Raw genomic sequence first — 15,164 nt, forward strand, 5'->3', positions numbered from 1 at the left:
GGTCCAGGTCCACGTGTTGATGACTCTTGTAGGACGTAGAACGTAGATTCTTCAGGATGAACAACAGCAGCCGGTCCCACTCGGGGACCCGGCTTATATCCTCTGTGGCGGGGCTGGCTCCGCCCTTAGCCACGACCACCTTCTAGAATCTTCTAGCAGGTTCTCGACCCTGACACGTGACCACCCCTAGCCCCCACCTGGGGGCCCTGTGTAGACTTTACTGGTCACGTGTCCTTCGGGGTCAACCAGAATGCCATGGCCCTTAGTCACCCCATTCCCATGGCCGGCACTCTCACACCCTATCCTGTAGGGGTTGGCACTGCACGTAGAGCGTGGTGCCATCCAGCATTGCCAGTCAGTGCTCACCGAGCCCCTCTAGGGCCGGCATTACACAGTGACATCCGCGATATCACTATATATGCATTAGTGTATGAAAAAATATAGCTTTTGACATTTTTTTTAATGTTTCACAAAACCGCGGTGTATTTTTAGTAATTGATTTGTCAACGGCTAAGCTCTCAACGATGGGCCCTCGTTCTCACTAGCTGGCTTTTTAGTGCAGCTTATTTTGGTTGTAAGGGCAGCTTAGCTGCCAAAAATGGCAGCTAGCTAACTAATTTGTTATCAAGCTGAATCATATGGGCAGCAAGCTAGGGAAAATGCGTAGCTAGCTAAAATAAAGGAGAGCTAGTTACTGTAAGTCAAATAACGAATGGCTTGCCATAATGATGCCCTTCAAACTGTCCTGTTATGCAGAATGAACTGACTTGTTGGTGAAAATTGTATCTTGTCACAGCATATTGTAGCGTGCCAACCAGTCGCTCAGTTGTACAGAAGCACTGCACTCTCCGAGAGGCTCTCGTTTGAAGCATGCACTGTATGTACCAAGGGGCCCAGGTGTTACGCTCGATGTATGCACCGATGGGGCCTGGGGGCCCGAGTGGTAAGCTCACGCTATAAGCACCGAGGGGCCTCATGTTGTAAGCGCTGTGGGGCCCGGGGGACCTAGTGGTCAGATCATGCTTTAAGCCCCAGGGACCTAGGGGCCCTAGTGGTCAGCTTATGTTTTAAACACCAAGGGGTCTGGGGGGCCCGAGTGGTGAGCTCACATTTTAAACACCAAGGGGCCCGGGGGCCCTCATATTGTAACCGCTGAGGGGTCTGGGGGGCCCTAGTGGTTAGCTCACGCTATAAGCACCCAGGGACCTAGTGGTCAGCTTGCACTGTGCGCACTGAGGGCCCTGGCGTTCAACTTCCTTTGTAAGTTTTGGGCCACGCACCGCACGCGGCCTGAGGCTTGGAGGCCTCCTGGAAGTCCGAGGCCCCGGGGCACTGGCCCCACTGGCCCGGTCCAATGCAGCCTTGGGTACCTCAAACCTGAGGCATCTATGGCTCTCTGCCACGCAGCTTGGGCCGGTGGCCCTGGCTTTCCCGGAGCTTCTTCTGTAGTGGCTGCCCAGCGCACAGGCCCCCGGCCACTAATTTGGAGCGGCCACGACATCAGGAGCCCCTTGCAGCGCTTCTACACAACCCGGGTCATGGTGTATGAATGTACTGTATGCTTAACTTCTTTTGCACTGTATGTTGCCAACTCTGCTAATCGGAGGTGCCGCGAGAAGCCCCGGTGCGGACGGCTGGGGTTTCTCCCCGCCTCCCTCTCTCCCACAGCGAAGGGGGAGCTAAACCTCACCCAGGTGCAAATATCACACATTAATTTGATGCAGCAGTAGTTTTCTGGGTGCCCGGCACAGGATGGTGTTTGTAGGTGATGAGGTCGGAGCGTGTCGGCGAGGGCGGAACGAACAACCTGTTGTAGGTGTGAGATTTGCTCCAGGCCGACCCACGGTTACATGAACCCAAGCACTTTTCAAACATTAATTGCGCTTATAACAGCCCCCCCCCCTCCCCCTCGTCCTCACAGCAAAGACGTCAAAATCCTCGCGCTGCGAATTTACCACCAACACAACTGTCAAGCAGACAACTTGGAACGAAAGCATGGGGCAGTGTAAACAAAGGTTTCACCAGTTTAACACGTAGTCGGCTTTCGCAACCAATATCATCCATGTGAGGTTTTTTAGATTAGATCGCGTAAATATTTAAATGTGTCATTAAACCCACCACCCTACATAGCCAATGAATAAGGTTTATCACGTAAAGCAGAACATGCCAATTCGTTACGAGTAGAGAACACCGGTGTGATTGTAAATGTTGTGGATTAGCTCTTCTGCTGCTGAAGTTGTCAGGTATTGCCATGTTCGGTACGTGGCAAACCTTTCTAGTTGGCTATGTCACGTGGTGGCAGGTTTAACGACACATTTACATTTATGCGATCTAACCCAAAAAAAAACTCTTATAAAGGTTTCATCCCGTGACTGAAATTAAAAGCGGAATCTGTGTGTACAAAAAAAGCACTCAAATTTATTACTGTTGATTTTTTTTTTTACACAAAAAAACTGAAGACAATTTGCAGACAGCAGATATGAAACTGTACCAAAACAGTTCGTCACATTTAAATAGAATACAGTAAATCACCTCTGGAAACAGCAAAAGGCTGCTTTGAAAGTTTTTTTCTGAGCTGTTTGAACAAAAGTTGCAGCTGACTTTGGAACAATTTTAAACATTGATTAAAAATAAGGGCCATACAAATACAAACGTGACAAACAAAAAGACTTTTTACATGGGAGACTTTCTTTTTACAATTTGTTAGTAATTTTTTTGTAAGTTTTTTTTTATATTTTTCTTATTAATAAATGAATTTAACTTACGTAAAAGGTTTTACATTGGGTAAACTGGGAAACAACTTTATTACAAGAAGGAATACATTTAATTCATAACTCATAAGTTGTAAGCAAGAGACTACAAAAGAGTGAAAAGACCTCTGGGGAGAATTTGCTGTTATCAAAGTCGAAAGCCGGCCAAGTTGTCTCAATGATGAAAAATGTCCAAAGCTTATTTCGACTGAACAAAGGTCTCCAGAGTCGTCACTAACGCCTTAAATAAAAGTCCACCCCACCCCAACTTAAAAATACACGCGCGTACAAAACCCTCCCCCCAAATAGACGGCCACGTTTGGAGGAAAAGAAATGCATAACGCTGCGTGCGTGCGCGCGGTGAAACCAAACGAACGCTCGCATCTCAACCGATTGGCGGAGCCAATTGCGCCACGGCATACGAAGGAAATAAAAAAAAATTAACGTGAAATTTTGGCCACCGATTGCTAAAACAAAGTGTGCATGTTTTGTTTCCAATGCAAAAAAAGTATGTCTAGAGCAGACTTTTTTTTGGAAAATATATAAATTCTATTTCAAGAAATCTCTGAGTAGTGTTGGTATTACTCTTCCTGTGGATTTATCTTCAAGTGTTTACAATATTTATAATATTGCATATTCACCTGCTCATTCGACGTCCTAATATGCATCAAAACTCTGTGGCTCAGCTCCCGTTCCCTGGGTGAGAGGAAGCCTGCCCAGCCTTTGCAGGCCGCTACGCGTTTGTTTCCAGCGCAACACTCGCACAAGCGTCGCCCCCGCGAGTGTCGCCTCCGCGAGCTGCCGTGCACCGACTCCATTTATCCGTAACCTGCAGCGTTTGCCGGCGAGCCGCAAAACCAGAAATGGGTGCGCCTTCCCAACAGAATGGAGCTATGCTCGCAGGTGTGAAATGTTCCTCAAAGTCTCTCGACATTCAAGTAAAAATGTGTTCAATACATCGACCTTGAATGAATTAAAGAAAATTAAAGGCTTAGCATACTTGCACCAGAGGAAACAAAAAAATAGCCAAACCATACAAGATACAGGGCAGTCTTTACCGTAATCCAAAAGTTTGTGAAAAAAGTGATGACCGTAATTCACGAGTATAAAGCTCTAAAGTACACACTGTACAGCACTGCAAACCTATTTTACATGCAGTGAAATTGATTCCAGCCAAGGGAAGCCACGTCCGAGCGGGAGAGATCACCAGTCGTGCTGCAGCGCCGCACGAAGGACACCCACGGGCAAACGCGACCCTCGCCGGCTCCGTCAGCGAGCGGGCCGAGGCACGAGAGGTTCGTGCCCCGCGACGTCCTCACTCGGCAGAGAGCACCCAAACGGCGCCGCCGCCCGTCACACAAACGGTACAGTGGAAAAACACAAATCACAACCTCAACAGATTTGTTTTGTCTTTACACAATAAAAAAAAACCTATCCACACCCTTCACCTGCACCCCCCACACGAAGCCCACCCCCACCCACCCCTCCCCACAAACCCCACCACCCCCCACCCCACCCACCGCCCATCACCACCACTCGATAACAAAACACGCGCGTAGTTACGTTATTGAAGGCTGCCTCTGATTCGTTATTGTGACAGCCGCAGCGCAGGGACGGGCGAGCGGGCGGCCCAACACGCTCACCTCGGCCTCGTCGCCCACATCCGCTCTCATGCGACAGCGTGGCGCCACGGCCCAGCGGGGGGACCGAGCGGCCCTCCGCCATGCGGCGCAGGCCGCAGAATCCCAAATTTGTCGAGCGAGACGTCGATAACGACTGCGACACGTGCAGCAATCGTTCAGAATCGTGATACTGATCGGTTAGTGTTATGGCGTTGGCAGCAAATCTCAATTTGGCTTCTGGGCAAGAGGGCGTTATCGACGGTCCCGGTTCAACGGACGACCCGGGCCAGCGCACGCACGCCGGCGGAGGCGGGCGAGAAGGTGCCACGCGGCATCCACACGGCGGAGCGGCCGAGGTGATGCACGGGGCCGCGCGCACGCACATGCAACCGCGCACACGACGACGACGACTAACACGGAACGTACTGTAGATCACAAATAGCACCACAGTGAAATCATCCCACCGCAAGTACATTACGAAATGTGCTGCCAACACTCCTCCACAGTGTGGTCCACTTGCATCATCAATTTATACTTTAGTTTTTTTTTAAGTCCCAGGAACCACCACACCTAAATGTAAAAGAGTTTTGCTCGCATCCCCGTGCTCAACGCCACACCAGATCCTCCACGCGGGGTGTCGGAGCCCCCCCGTACGTCATCCAACGTTTTGTAGCACAGTTCAAGTTGGCATGGACAAAGCTCCCACAGTAAAGACCCCGCGGGGTGACGTTCTCGCGTGGGTGTCGTTGACGAGCTGCTTCTTAAAATGCTGCTAAAATGACTCCCCCCTCCCCCCATCTGCCCTACCCTCCCAGAGTGTGCACTTGTCCTAGGATTATCTTGCACCCACGCACACCTATCTTAAGAGTACTTTGGTACCGATCGATTCATAAACCGGTGCGCTTCAGTTCACCCACAACTTTTGACTATGGCCATCTAGATCGAGGCGGTGGTTTTACACACTGCAAATAAAATTACGCCGGCAGTTTCACGGCGAAGCTAAAAAAAAAAATTTGTTAAACCAAAAGCAATACATGTTTCATAAAGTACTTTTATCTCCTGCTAAGGTACTTTATATAGGCAATCCGCTGCAAAGGAATGGAGCTGCAGGCCCGAGCGTGCTGTCGTGCGAGAAGAACGCTCGCTCCGTTGACTCGCAACCCCCGACCGTGCCCGCGTCTCCACGCGCAGATTTCAACACCGGCCGATTACCACCGAAAGCCGGGAGACGGAAAATGCCTTCTAACGCCAGCGTCTCCAGGCTCGCGGACACCCAAGTGCGGAAATGCGCACAGCGCAGGCAAATAACGATGCAGCACCGATCGGTTATCTTTTTTTTTTACACTTCTTCGAAAGCAGCCGTGGAGGGACACCGAACAACACATTATCGGGCCTTCATACGTCCGCTCAGCCGAAGGCGAGCAGCTTCAGTGGAGCGGTTTTGCCGGGACGCACAGCACCAATCGTCGGCTATGGCGAACGCACGGCCAGTGGGACCTGCGCCCAAGAGTTGGGGCGACGAGCGCGCAGCCTCCGCGCCCCCCCCACCCCCACCATCACGCACGGGAATTTCAGGTTTTCAAGTAACAAGCCAGTGTGGAGCACACGTGAGCGTGAATAAATTATTGGAGAGGCTTTGTTTTTCAACAGCAGCATGTGACTCGCACTTTTAAAAAAAACTGATTTCATTGAAGTCGAGGGCGCCCCCCGCCTCTTAAGCGTCCGACAGGCAGATGAGGCGCTGTAACGGTCATCGACACGGAGCGACCCCCCCCCCACCCAGGGCAAAAATCGATTTGTGGCCACGTGGGAGAATTAAGATGCAATACCCCACACAACTTCACCACCCTACCTTTGAATTTGTGTTTAAAGCAGTGCGACATGACCAAGGCACTTCCACTTGGGAATGCCACACACAGCGTTGGTATCCAGGTACGACGGCATCGGGCGGTGCGAGCCTCAGACCCCCCGGGACACGTTGCCGCGGCGACAAGGCTGCAGCACGGAATTCGAAGTCTGCGCTCACGGCAGCCTTAGCCAATTCATTTCACCGTGACACGATTTTGAAAGGAAGTAAAACGTCCCGTGATTGGCAAAAACAAAGTTAGGGTGGAGCGGTGAGGCATTACGGAGGGCGACTCCCTCCCAGCTGTCATGCACGCGGACCGCTCGAGGGCACGACGTCTCAATGTGGCCAATCAGGGAGATCACACCATATTGTCGGACGAGAAGCAACGCCGATTAGCATCGCTCATTCTGCACTCACCATTTCATTTCCTCGAGAACACAGCACTGAGAGATAAAGAGAGCACCATCGTAAACCCGCCCATGTCATCGTGACCAATGCACCCCCCCCCTCCCACCTTGAACTCATAAACATTAAGGCCATGACACACTAGGACAGTTTTAGGGCAACTGTTGCCAAGAGTTATCACGAGCAACATATTTACTTTGAGCAACTGCCTTAACTTAATACGGCAAAAATTATATAGTCAATGAACAGTCAAGGAAAACAAGAGTTTGTTTAATAGCACGTTCAGTGAAAAATAGCTGGTCTACAGAGCACACAACCTTGGGTGGTCATGTGAACTCCACCTGCCATCCCGGTCTCACCCACAGGCGGAAACACTGATCCGATTTGTCCAGATCTGGGCCACTGAATTATTTGGAACATAAAATTACGCGTCAACTATTGCGAGCAACAGTTGCCCCGAATTTGCCTTAGCCCGCCACCTCCTTTAGTGAACAACGCTCGTCTCAAGCAGACCCAAGGGAAAACGTGGGGCAGTTTTACACCTCTCCTGTTTTTCCTTCTATATTTTACTCTCTATTGAAAGGTGACAACAAAAACAATGACTCGCATTAAAACACAACGATAAAAAAGGAACATCCGTCCCCCATCTCCCCCCCCACCACATCCCATAAATCCACGCGGACCGATACAATCCGGTTTTGACTACTCTCCTCTCGGGGGTCACGGCCGGGATGTCGGCTCCGCGTCCGTCGTCCCACACCCCCTCCCCCGTGTCTCGGTGGTCCAGTGCCTGCGGTTGCCGCCCCCCCCCCCCCAGCCCCCACCCTCAACACGGCCCCGTCACCGGCGACATCGTCGTTGCCGTGTGCGTCGGCGGCGCTAGCTGCGTTCCGGCCCCACCGAGTCTCCGCTGCCTTCGGGCGACGCGGCGGTGCAGGGGTCGGCGTCGGGCGAGGGGCAGCCGCTGCCGTCCGACGGCGACGGAGGCGGCGGCGCCGGAGAGGGGCTGCTCTTCTCCGTTTCCGTGGATACCGTCTCCCCGGCAACCGACGAGCCCTTGGTGGCAGGGGGAAAGAGTGGTTCATTGTCGGGAGGTGGTGGGGTGGAGGTGGGGTTGGGGGTAGGGAAGGAGGGGGGAAAAGCCCTTTGTGAATTTCAGAACCCGAGCGATTATGTTTAAAGCATCGTTAAGCAGCAGTGAAGACTGGGACCCGAGCAGCAGTGATAGGGCCCCTGGGACTGTCGCCCAGTTAAGCGCTCGCAACAGGCCGGCGCTGGCCTGCACCAGCGCTTCCAGCTTCAGATGAACGTTTGTGTTCACCACACATCTCCCCGAAGCGTGTGACTGGATATCGATGGCCTCGCTTAATGTGCAATGTAGAACGACCGTCGCCAGAAACATCACTGATTATATACTTTTCCTTTTGAAGGCCACAAAGTGCTATTGACAAATGTGTTGATATTTTTTTTGGCTTATTTGCGCTTGTGCATCACTGCCAATGCAGGTAGCAGCAGCATGATTGACAAGAAATGCACGAAGCCCAGCAGCGCCGAAAACCGGACGTTGGCAAGCTGATACGCGTCCGAGCTTGACGCTTTAAAATGGATACACGCGTTGTGTGGCAATGGTGGCAGCCTCTGCCAGGGCCCTCTTGGTGAGAATATCAACAGGTGCAGCACCTCTGATTAGCACGGTTTGCGACATATGGTGCGAAATAAAACGTACATACAAAAGTCTACAAACGCGTCAACAGGGCAACGTTAGCACCAAATCGGTTCCTCATCACGGATCCCACAGTCCACCCACCTGGCTTCAACCTGCCACGCCATCAGTGGGCCCTGCTGAACAAGCTTCTGGACACATGGCAAAGGTCTCTGTGCAGACTAACCTCCCCTGTTGGGGTCTTCGTGACAACCCACAACACTGCAGCCATGGCACCGCACAAGCAAGGTCACGCATATTGTCGACGACTGTCCGCTACGTTCAGCGGAGGTCTACGGGAACCACACACGGCCGGCGAGGGCACTGCCGCATGACTCGCCTATTACACATTCTCTCGCCAAACGAATGTTAGCCGTGAATGCTACAGTTGTCCTCTTGGCAGTGGACGTTAATGACCCCGTAATGTCATTAGATAAATAGTAGGGCACGTGTGCCAGCGTCGCCATCTAAATTCGTCAAATGTGAAAAATTACGCGACTCGGTAAAAATCACGCACACCAGCATCATCACCCCCTCCCAAGCAGACTATACTATAGCCTTCTGTTGTACGAAAGGCACCAATACCAAATGCACTCAATTATTAACTTTATCCTCAAGAGCGGAGTCCTGAGGGCAGAGAACGACCGCTGGCGTTTGTCTTACGCCCGCTCCTTACCCAGGCGCTGTTTAATTCTCATATTAGGTGCAATTTGAAACCCCAAGCCGCAATGCACTAATGAGGTAAGACAAGCTTGCACCACAGGCAACGAGAGGAGGCTCACCAGCTGGCAGGCCAGGTCACTAACGGAGCCTCACATTTAGCTGCAGGATTCGACTACGGGGAAGAAAAAACGTTTGCGAGTTTTATAGCTCGCGCGCGCCAACTGGTCTGTGACACAGCAAGCCGTTATTATATTTAATCGAATTGTTTTCAGTGTTACTCTGGCCCAAAACATTGTCCCTCTAGCCCAGAACATAACAGGCAGGGGTGTGGTAAGTTTTGTGGCAACTTTTGTGCGTTTTGAAATTTTTGTAAATGCGTGTAAAGTGTCCTTGGGAAAGACGAATAACATTTCATGATGTAGCAATAAGCGGCTCCTTAACGAAGCAATGAGTGCAAGATTTGGCACCGAGATTACCCAGTTACCAATGCATTTTCCCTGCTTCTCGTGTAACTGTGGGGGAGGTAATTTGGTGCCGAGTGCACCAATCCTAGGTTAACTCGGCCTGACGTCAGCAGCTGTTGCAGTGGTTGCGATTTAAATAAAACGGTGGCCGGGTGAGAGCAGGAGCCGGCCACACCTCCCCTCGTGCGGCTGCTGTGCACATCAGGGCCTCAGCCCCTGAGGGCGTCTCCGCATTCACCCGGGGCACAAAAGGAAGACCGACCCCTCCCCCCCCCCATCGTGTTTGTAAACGCAATTCGGAGCAAGCCCCGGCTGCGACCACACGGGGCGAACCACGCCATCCCGAGTGCCCTCGATCCCTGCCTCGGAAGCACTCGGGGGACATTCCTTCCTGCAGACCTCTCTCCCTATACCGCCGCTTTGTGGCTATGTACGGACAGCACCGGTGGGCCCAGCGGTGCGTCGGCGAAGGCGTGGCGAGCCCTCGCTGTGCCGCAAACTCCTGGTTGCCGTCAAGTGATGTACCTCACCTGGAGATCCCTTGAGATGGAAACATTTCGTTTGGAAGGGTGGTTTCCATGGTGTCACGTTACTAGTGCATAGCAAAGGCAGACTGATACGATGTATACAAAAATTTAAAATTTATAACCTTTACAGTATCTGTTTATGCGTTGACTATTGCACCCAGTCAAACACATCACACCATATTAGAAAATTAAAATTGTTGGCTAGCTGTCTCCTACCTACATTCCTGACTGGCTGTAACATAACCGCATGCGTGCGGGTGATGTCACCAACCCTCCCCCACCCTACCCCCCACCCCAGCCGTGGATCGCACGCATTTGCGCGGGATTCATACGATAATATCATACACAGGCGTCCCTCGCATATTGTACGACATGTGTTCTTCAAAAACAGTGCATAAGTTGAATCGCACTTATGAAGCCTATTTTTCCATAGACATACATGTTAAAAGGGGGGGTTGTGTTACCGAATAAAAATTTAGAATCATTTTAGGGGTGCCATGGTGGCGAGATGTGAACGACCTCGCCTGGGACACAGGAGGTCCTGGGTTCAATCCCGACCCTGACAATGCCTGTTGCATATTTGAAGTTTGCATGTCTCTCTCCCCGTAGTTGCGTGGATTTTTCTCCAGGTCCTCTGGTTTTTCCTTCCACATTTAGAATCAACATCACGCATTTCGAGTATTTGGCTGCTGCTTCATTGAGCTATCATTTGTGGCCAGGTCGCTTCTGAAAACGAGCTATATAGCTCAGTGGGGGCCTTACCTGGAAAACTAAAAAAAATAGTTTATAGTTTTATTTCATTTCTTTATTTTTGCCCTGGATTTACAAAATAAGCATACATTTTTTTCCCCTTGAAGACGATTGCTTGTGTTGCGGTCGAAACGTCGAGATATTTCTATAATTTTTCTATCTACGTGGCTTTACCGAAAGACCCATAAAATATAAATGTAATACTTATATTACAAAAAAAATACTTAATAAGGAGTTTAATAACAAATAATAATAATCACTAAAGATGTATAACATTATTACTTACAAGGATGACTAAATAACGAGTAACATCAGGGCTTCTTGAACGCTTTCCGTGGGCTGCTTCTACTCGTGAAAGGTGGTGGGCCGATAGGTTAACCAGCGAAATCGTTTTTCGCTTTTACTTTGAACATTGATCATTGGCAATTATTTCGTTATTTAGAAGCATTTTAGTTTACGCATTTTTGTTGTTTTTTTCGTGCGCGTGTAACTTCGAAACGCAAAGCGCAAGTGTGAATAATGTCCCCAAAAGATGAATCGCGTAACTGCGAATTCGCACGGTGGCGAGCTGCGTGACGCACGTGCGATATTCGAAAAATTGTTTCTGGCTGGCTGGCAGGGAAGAAGGGACGGAGGGCGGAACGGACGGACAGATGGCCACGTCCAAAGGACGTACGGGGCCCATTGATAATAGTAATAATAATTAAATGGTTACACACAGCGGGTCATATAGAACGTGCTCCAGCTGTAGCGGATACATCTGAGCTCTTTACTTTGAAATTATTTCTATTGAGGAGCTAAAAGATGTCACCAGCAAGTCGACATGCCTTGTGCACTGCCTGTACATTGAGTGGCAGGTAGAGCGTTGTAACATCGCGGCTCAGTCAATGTGACACGTCGATAAATAGTGAATTGTTTACTTTGGGATTATATCCCAAAGTAAACAAGTTGACATGCACACCAACGACTGTATTGTAAACACACAAAAGAAAGTGACGGCAAGCAGACAGCCCGACTAACGAACCGTGAGGATTCATAAAAGATCCACGCGGCTGCCTGAGGCCACAGAGCCGAACTAAGGCGCCTTCATGATTCTCTGAGTTTAATGTTAATTTCTGAGGCTTCCCGAGCAGGACTAAATAATCCCCAGGTTCTTAAAATTCGTCGATAATGCCGGAAGCTCAGGAGCAATTGTCAACAGTGGTGTAGCCACGGAAAAAATTGTCTCGTTAACCTATAAATATTTAATAACGTACGCAATCATCTGTTATGTTATATAAAATTATTCAACAATGCTCTCCACAACCAGAAGGGTTTTTAATTATGGAACACAGACTACAGGAAACTCGTAGTCACACGTTTGCGAGTTGAAATTCTGGCTGGGCGGTTCACTCAACTCATCATCTTTGCAGGGTCGACAAATCGATCACCACTTTGCAGGAAGCGAAAGCAGCGGTGGGGCCCATGGCGCGATTGCTCCGCACCCAGACGCGCCGAGTTTCCACCGCGGACCCGGTGCCACCGGTGAAGGGGCGCCACCACCCATCACCCCACTCCCAGGTAGACCAACAAAACTTGACCTTTGACACTTTGTCTCTGTTCACCTTGTAGTTTCGAACTTGGGAATCTCGCACTACGCGTGCGTGAATTATTTTTATGGGTGACACAGTTTAAAAAAAGATATCCTTATTGCCAATTGTTACCCAGTGCCACCCTCCTTTATTCACACCAGCATTCCCCCCAGGTCCACCTTGAATATTACTCTGCAACGCGCCAAATGGGCTCTCACCAGATCTAACTAAAAGACAAAGGTGACCGGAACAGTGTGCCACGATGAACGCTGAAATGGGGCACGATTACATTAAGAAGTGACCTGCAGTAAACTCTGTGGTACGTTTGGAGAATAACATTAAACAATAAAGGATCACGCAATGTAGAAACCACAAATGCATAGCCGGCAGGAATGTCTCCTGACAAAACAGCCATGGGCAAACAGAGCACAGTAATTGGTGCACCGACACAGAATGAATGAACTCGTTGTTTCTTGACACAGCGCATTGTTGGACAACAGCGGAGGACAATCTGTCAAACATTCCGCGTCTACGCATGCAGATTTCTGACAGCCGAGGATGAGAACGGCTGAGTGAACGTAACGATGACCACACAGCCCCCCCACCCCGCTTGCCACGCTGACCCCAGATGGCTGCTCATTAATAGCACTGCCCCTGAAAATTACCCCTCGACTTAAAGGAGGACCTACGCGTAATTACATGCACTCGTTACGTCTTCCGTACATTCCAAATATTCATATTTTCCACACAATATACAAGCCAGGACTGTGGTCGCAGTGCCAGATAAATACACTGATAAAGCGCTCACAGGCTTTAAAAATAAGCGGCTTGTTATTTCCACGACTTAGGTGTGGCATCCGCTCCAAGGGCGGGATAAAGTCTGCAGCAGCAGCGGATCTCATAACGAAACGAATCGAACCGACGTGGCGTTCACGAACTGGGGGAGAAGGGCCCTATGTCATGTGCTCATCTTGTCACGCGCTCACAAGTGCCTGATGGCCGCTGCACCTCACACGGGGCTGAGCGGCAATGAATAAAGGCCCTCGCATGCCACAGCCCTTTAATTGCCCACCTGAGTACTATTGGACTAAACGAGTGCATCAATTACGTTCGGAAGTGGAGATTACGAAACTCAAGGCTACCCACCCCCCCTGTCTGCCCCATCCCAAGCCTCCCCCCTCACCTCCATTCCTTGCGCTCTCCCCCCCAAAGGACAAATCCCATTCAATGTTAAGTCTAACCATGACTGGGGATAAATCTACGTCTAAAAACTGGTCATTTTCAGGGCAATTTCAAATGTGGCACACGGTGACTCTGATGGCAACAACTCGACATAAACACTGGGCAGCAAGGGGGGGGGGGGAATGCAGCGAGCCCTTTGCCGTCTTCTTCCCCACTGGCAAGCGGCGCTAACCACTCGGCTCTCTGACAGCTTAACGTCCCGTCGATCTCACTCGGCGCTCCACCGGCTTCATCCGCTAATTTGTCTTATTTGTTGCAGATGAGTCGCGTCCACCGTTCACCATTCACGTTGCAGAGTCGCATTCACCGATTCGGGGTGAGGGGGGGGGGGTGGTTCTTAACCAGGGTCCAACAAACCCAAAGCGGACCACTGAGGTCAGAGAAATGCCAAAAGGAGTCTGCCAAGAGCTGGACGTGAGCATTCCCCTCCCTCCTCCAAACTCTGAGCAGCGACACAGCAGTGCTCACTGTAGGTGGGGTTTGGGGCTCTGTAGACGCTGCAGAGGTCCTTAGTCCAGCTAAGGTTGAGAACCGAGGTGTAAAGTTTGTTTTGCTCAGCCGGGCACCTGCTCCATCATCTCATCCTCCTACGCGAAGGAGCTCCCACCTCCTCATCCCTGCCCGTTGAGAAGACGTAAGCGTTGCACACACCCTGGTCTATCATCAAGACCCCTTATCCTCTACCCTGTTTGTCAAGGTGTCTCGACAACTGCCCCACATATGTCAATGAGCAAAGTGCGGTGGTGGGGAAGGGTGGGTGGGGGAAGGGGGTCACACCTCCAGGCCACGGGGGGGCGGCCCTCCAGTTCGCTGCTGCTCCAGCGCTGCCAGGTGGCGCTGTCGTAGGCGGCGCAGACGCAGCATGGCTGCCTGCACGCTCGCCTGCCCGATGAGGTTGAAGTCGTGCAGACTGATGAGGTGCAGCAGGAGGTTTTGGAAGAGGCCCATCTCCAGCAGGCGCGGCCCCCACTGCTCCACAAACAGCAGCACCGCTCCGTGCATCTGGCTGTCCGCGATGAAGCTGCGCAAGAGACGGCAATCACCACCACCGTGCATCATCATCACCACCACGACCATACATCACCACCACCACCACCACCCTGGCACCATCATCGTCACCATCTCGTGTCAGCACCACATCAACCAACAAGCACCATCATCCAGATCATAATTACCGCCACCATCATCACCATCCCACCATCATCATCACCACATCATCAAGCATCATCACCACTACTATGCACCATCACCACCAGCAACCATCACACATCATCACCACCCTCACACATCATCATCATCATCACCACCACCAAGCATCATTATAGCCACCACCACCAAGTATCACGTGTCATCACCACCACCACACCACCATGTGCTATCACCACCAGCAACCATCACACATCATCATCATCGCAACCACGCATCATCAGCATCATCGCCACCAACATCACCACCACCAAGGGGCGGCAGGGTGTCAGTGGTAACAGTTGTGCCTCACAGCAAGAAGGGCCTGGATTCGTTTCCTGACTCGGGTGCCTTTGTGTGAGGAGTTTGTATGTTTTCCCCCTGTTCTGCATGGATTTCCTCCGGGTTCTGCAGTTTCCTTCCAAAGCTAAAAA

At 50.9% G+C, this 15,164-nt stretch overlaps 1 protein-coding gene across 7 annotated transcripts in view; it reads right to left on the bottom strand.

The window, feature by feature from the left end:
• Positions 1–2,398: 2,398 nt before the first annotated feature.
• The window catches only part of SUZ12 (SUZ12 polycomb repressive complex 2 subunit), a 54,324-nt gene continuing 41,558 nt past the window's right edge, over positions 2,399–15,164 (bottom strand). For 3 of the 7 annotated variants that reach the window (XM_076072314.1, XM_076072313.1, XM_076072315.1), the window contains 3 exons: positions 15,044–15,157; positions 14,323–14,566; positions 2,399–7,682 (listed from right to left, as the gene is read on the bottom strand). In XM_076072314.1, coding sequence (XP_075928429.1) covers positions 7,506–7,682; positions 14,323–14,566; positions 15,044–15,157 — 535 coding nt within the window. In that variant the 3' untranslated portion in view covers positions 2,399–7,505. Of the gene's footprint in view, positions 7,683–14,322; positions 14,567–15,043; positions 15,158–15,164 lie in introns of those variants that run through there. The other 4 variants (XM_032967359.2, XM_076072317.1, XR_004403947.2 and 1 more) reach the window with 3 other exon arrangements.

This window comes from Petromyzon marinus, chromosome 37, assembly GCF_048934315.1.
Source record: "Petromyzon marinus isolate PM22_M1 ecotype Great Lakes invasive population chromosome 37, UKy_Petmar_22M1.pri1.0, whole genome shotgun sequence".
Classification (NCBI taxonomy): Eukaryota; Metazoa; Chordata; class Hyperoartia; order Petromyzontiformes; family Petromyzontidae; genus Petromyzon; species Petromyzon marinus.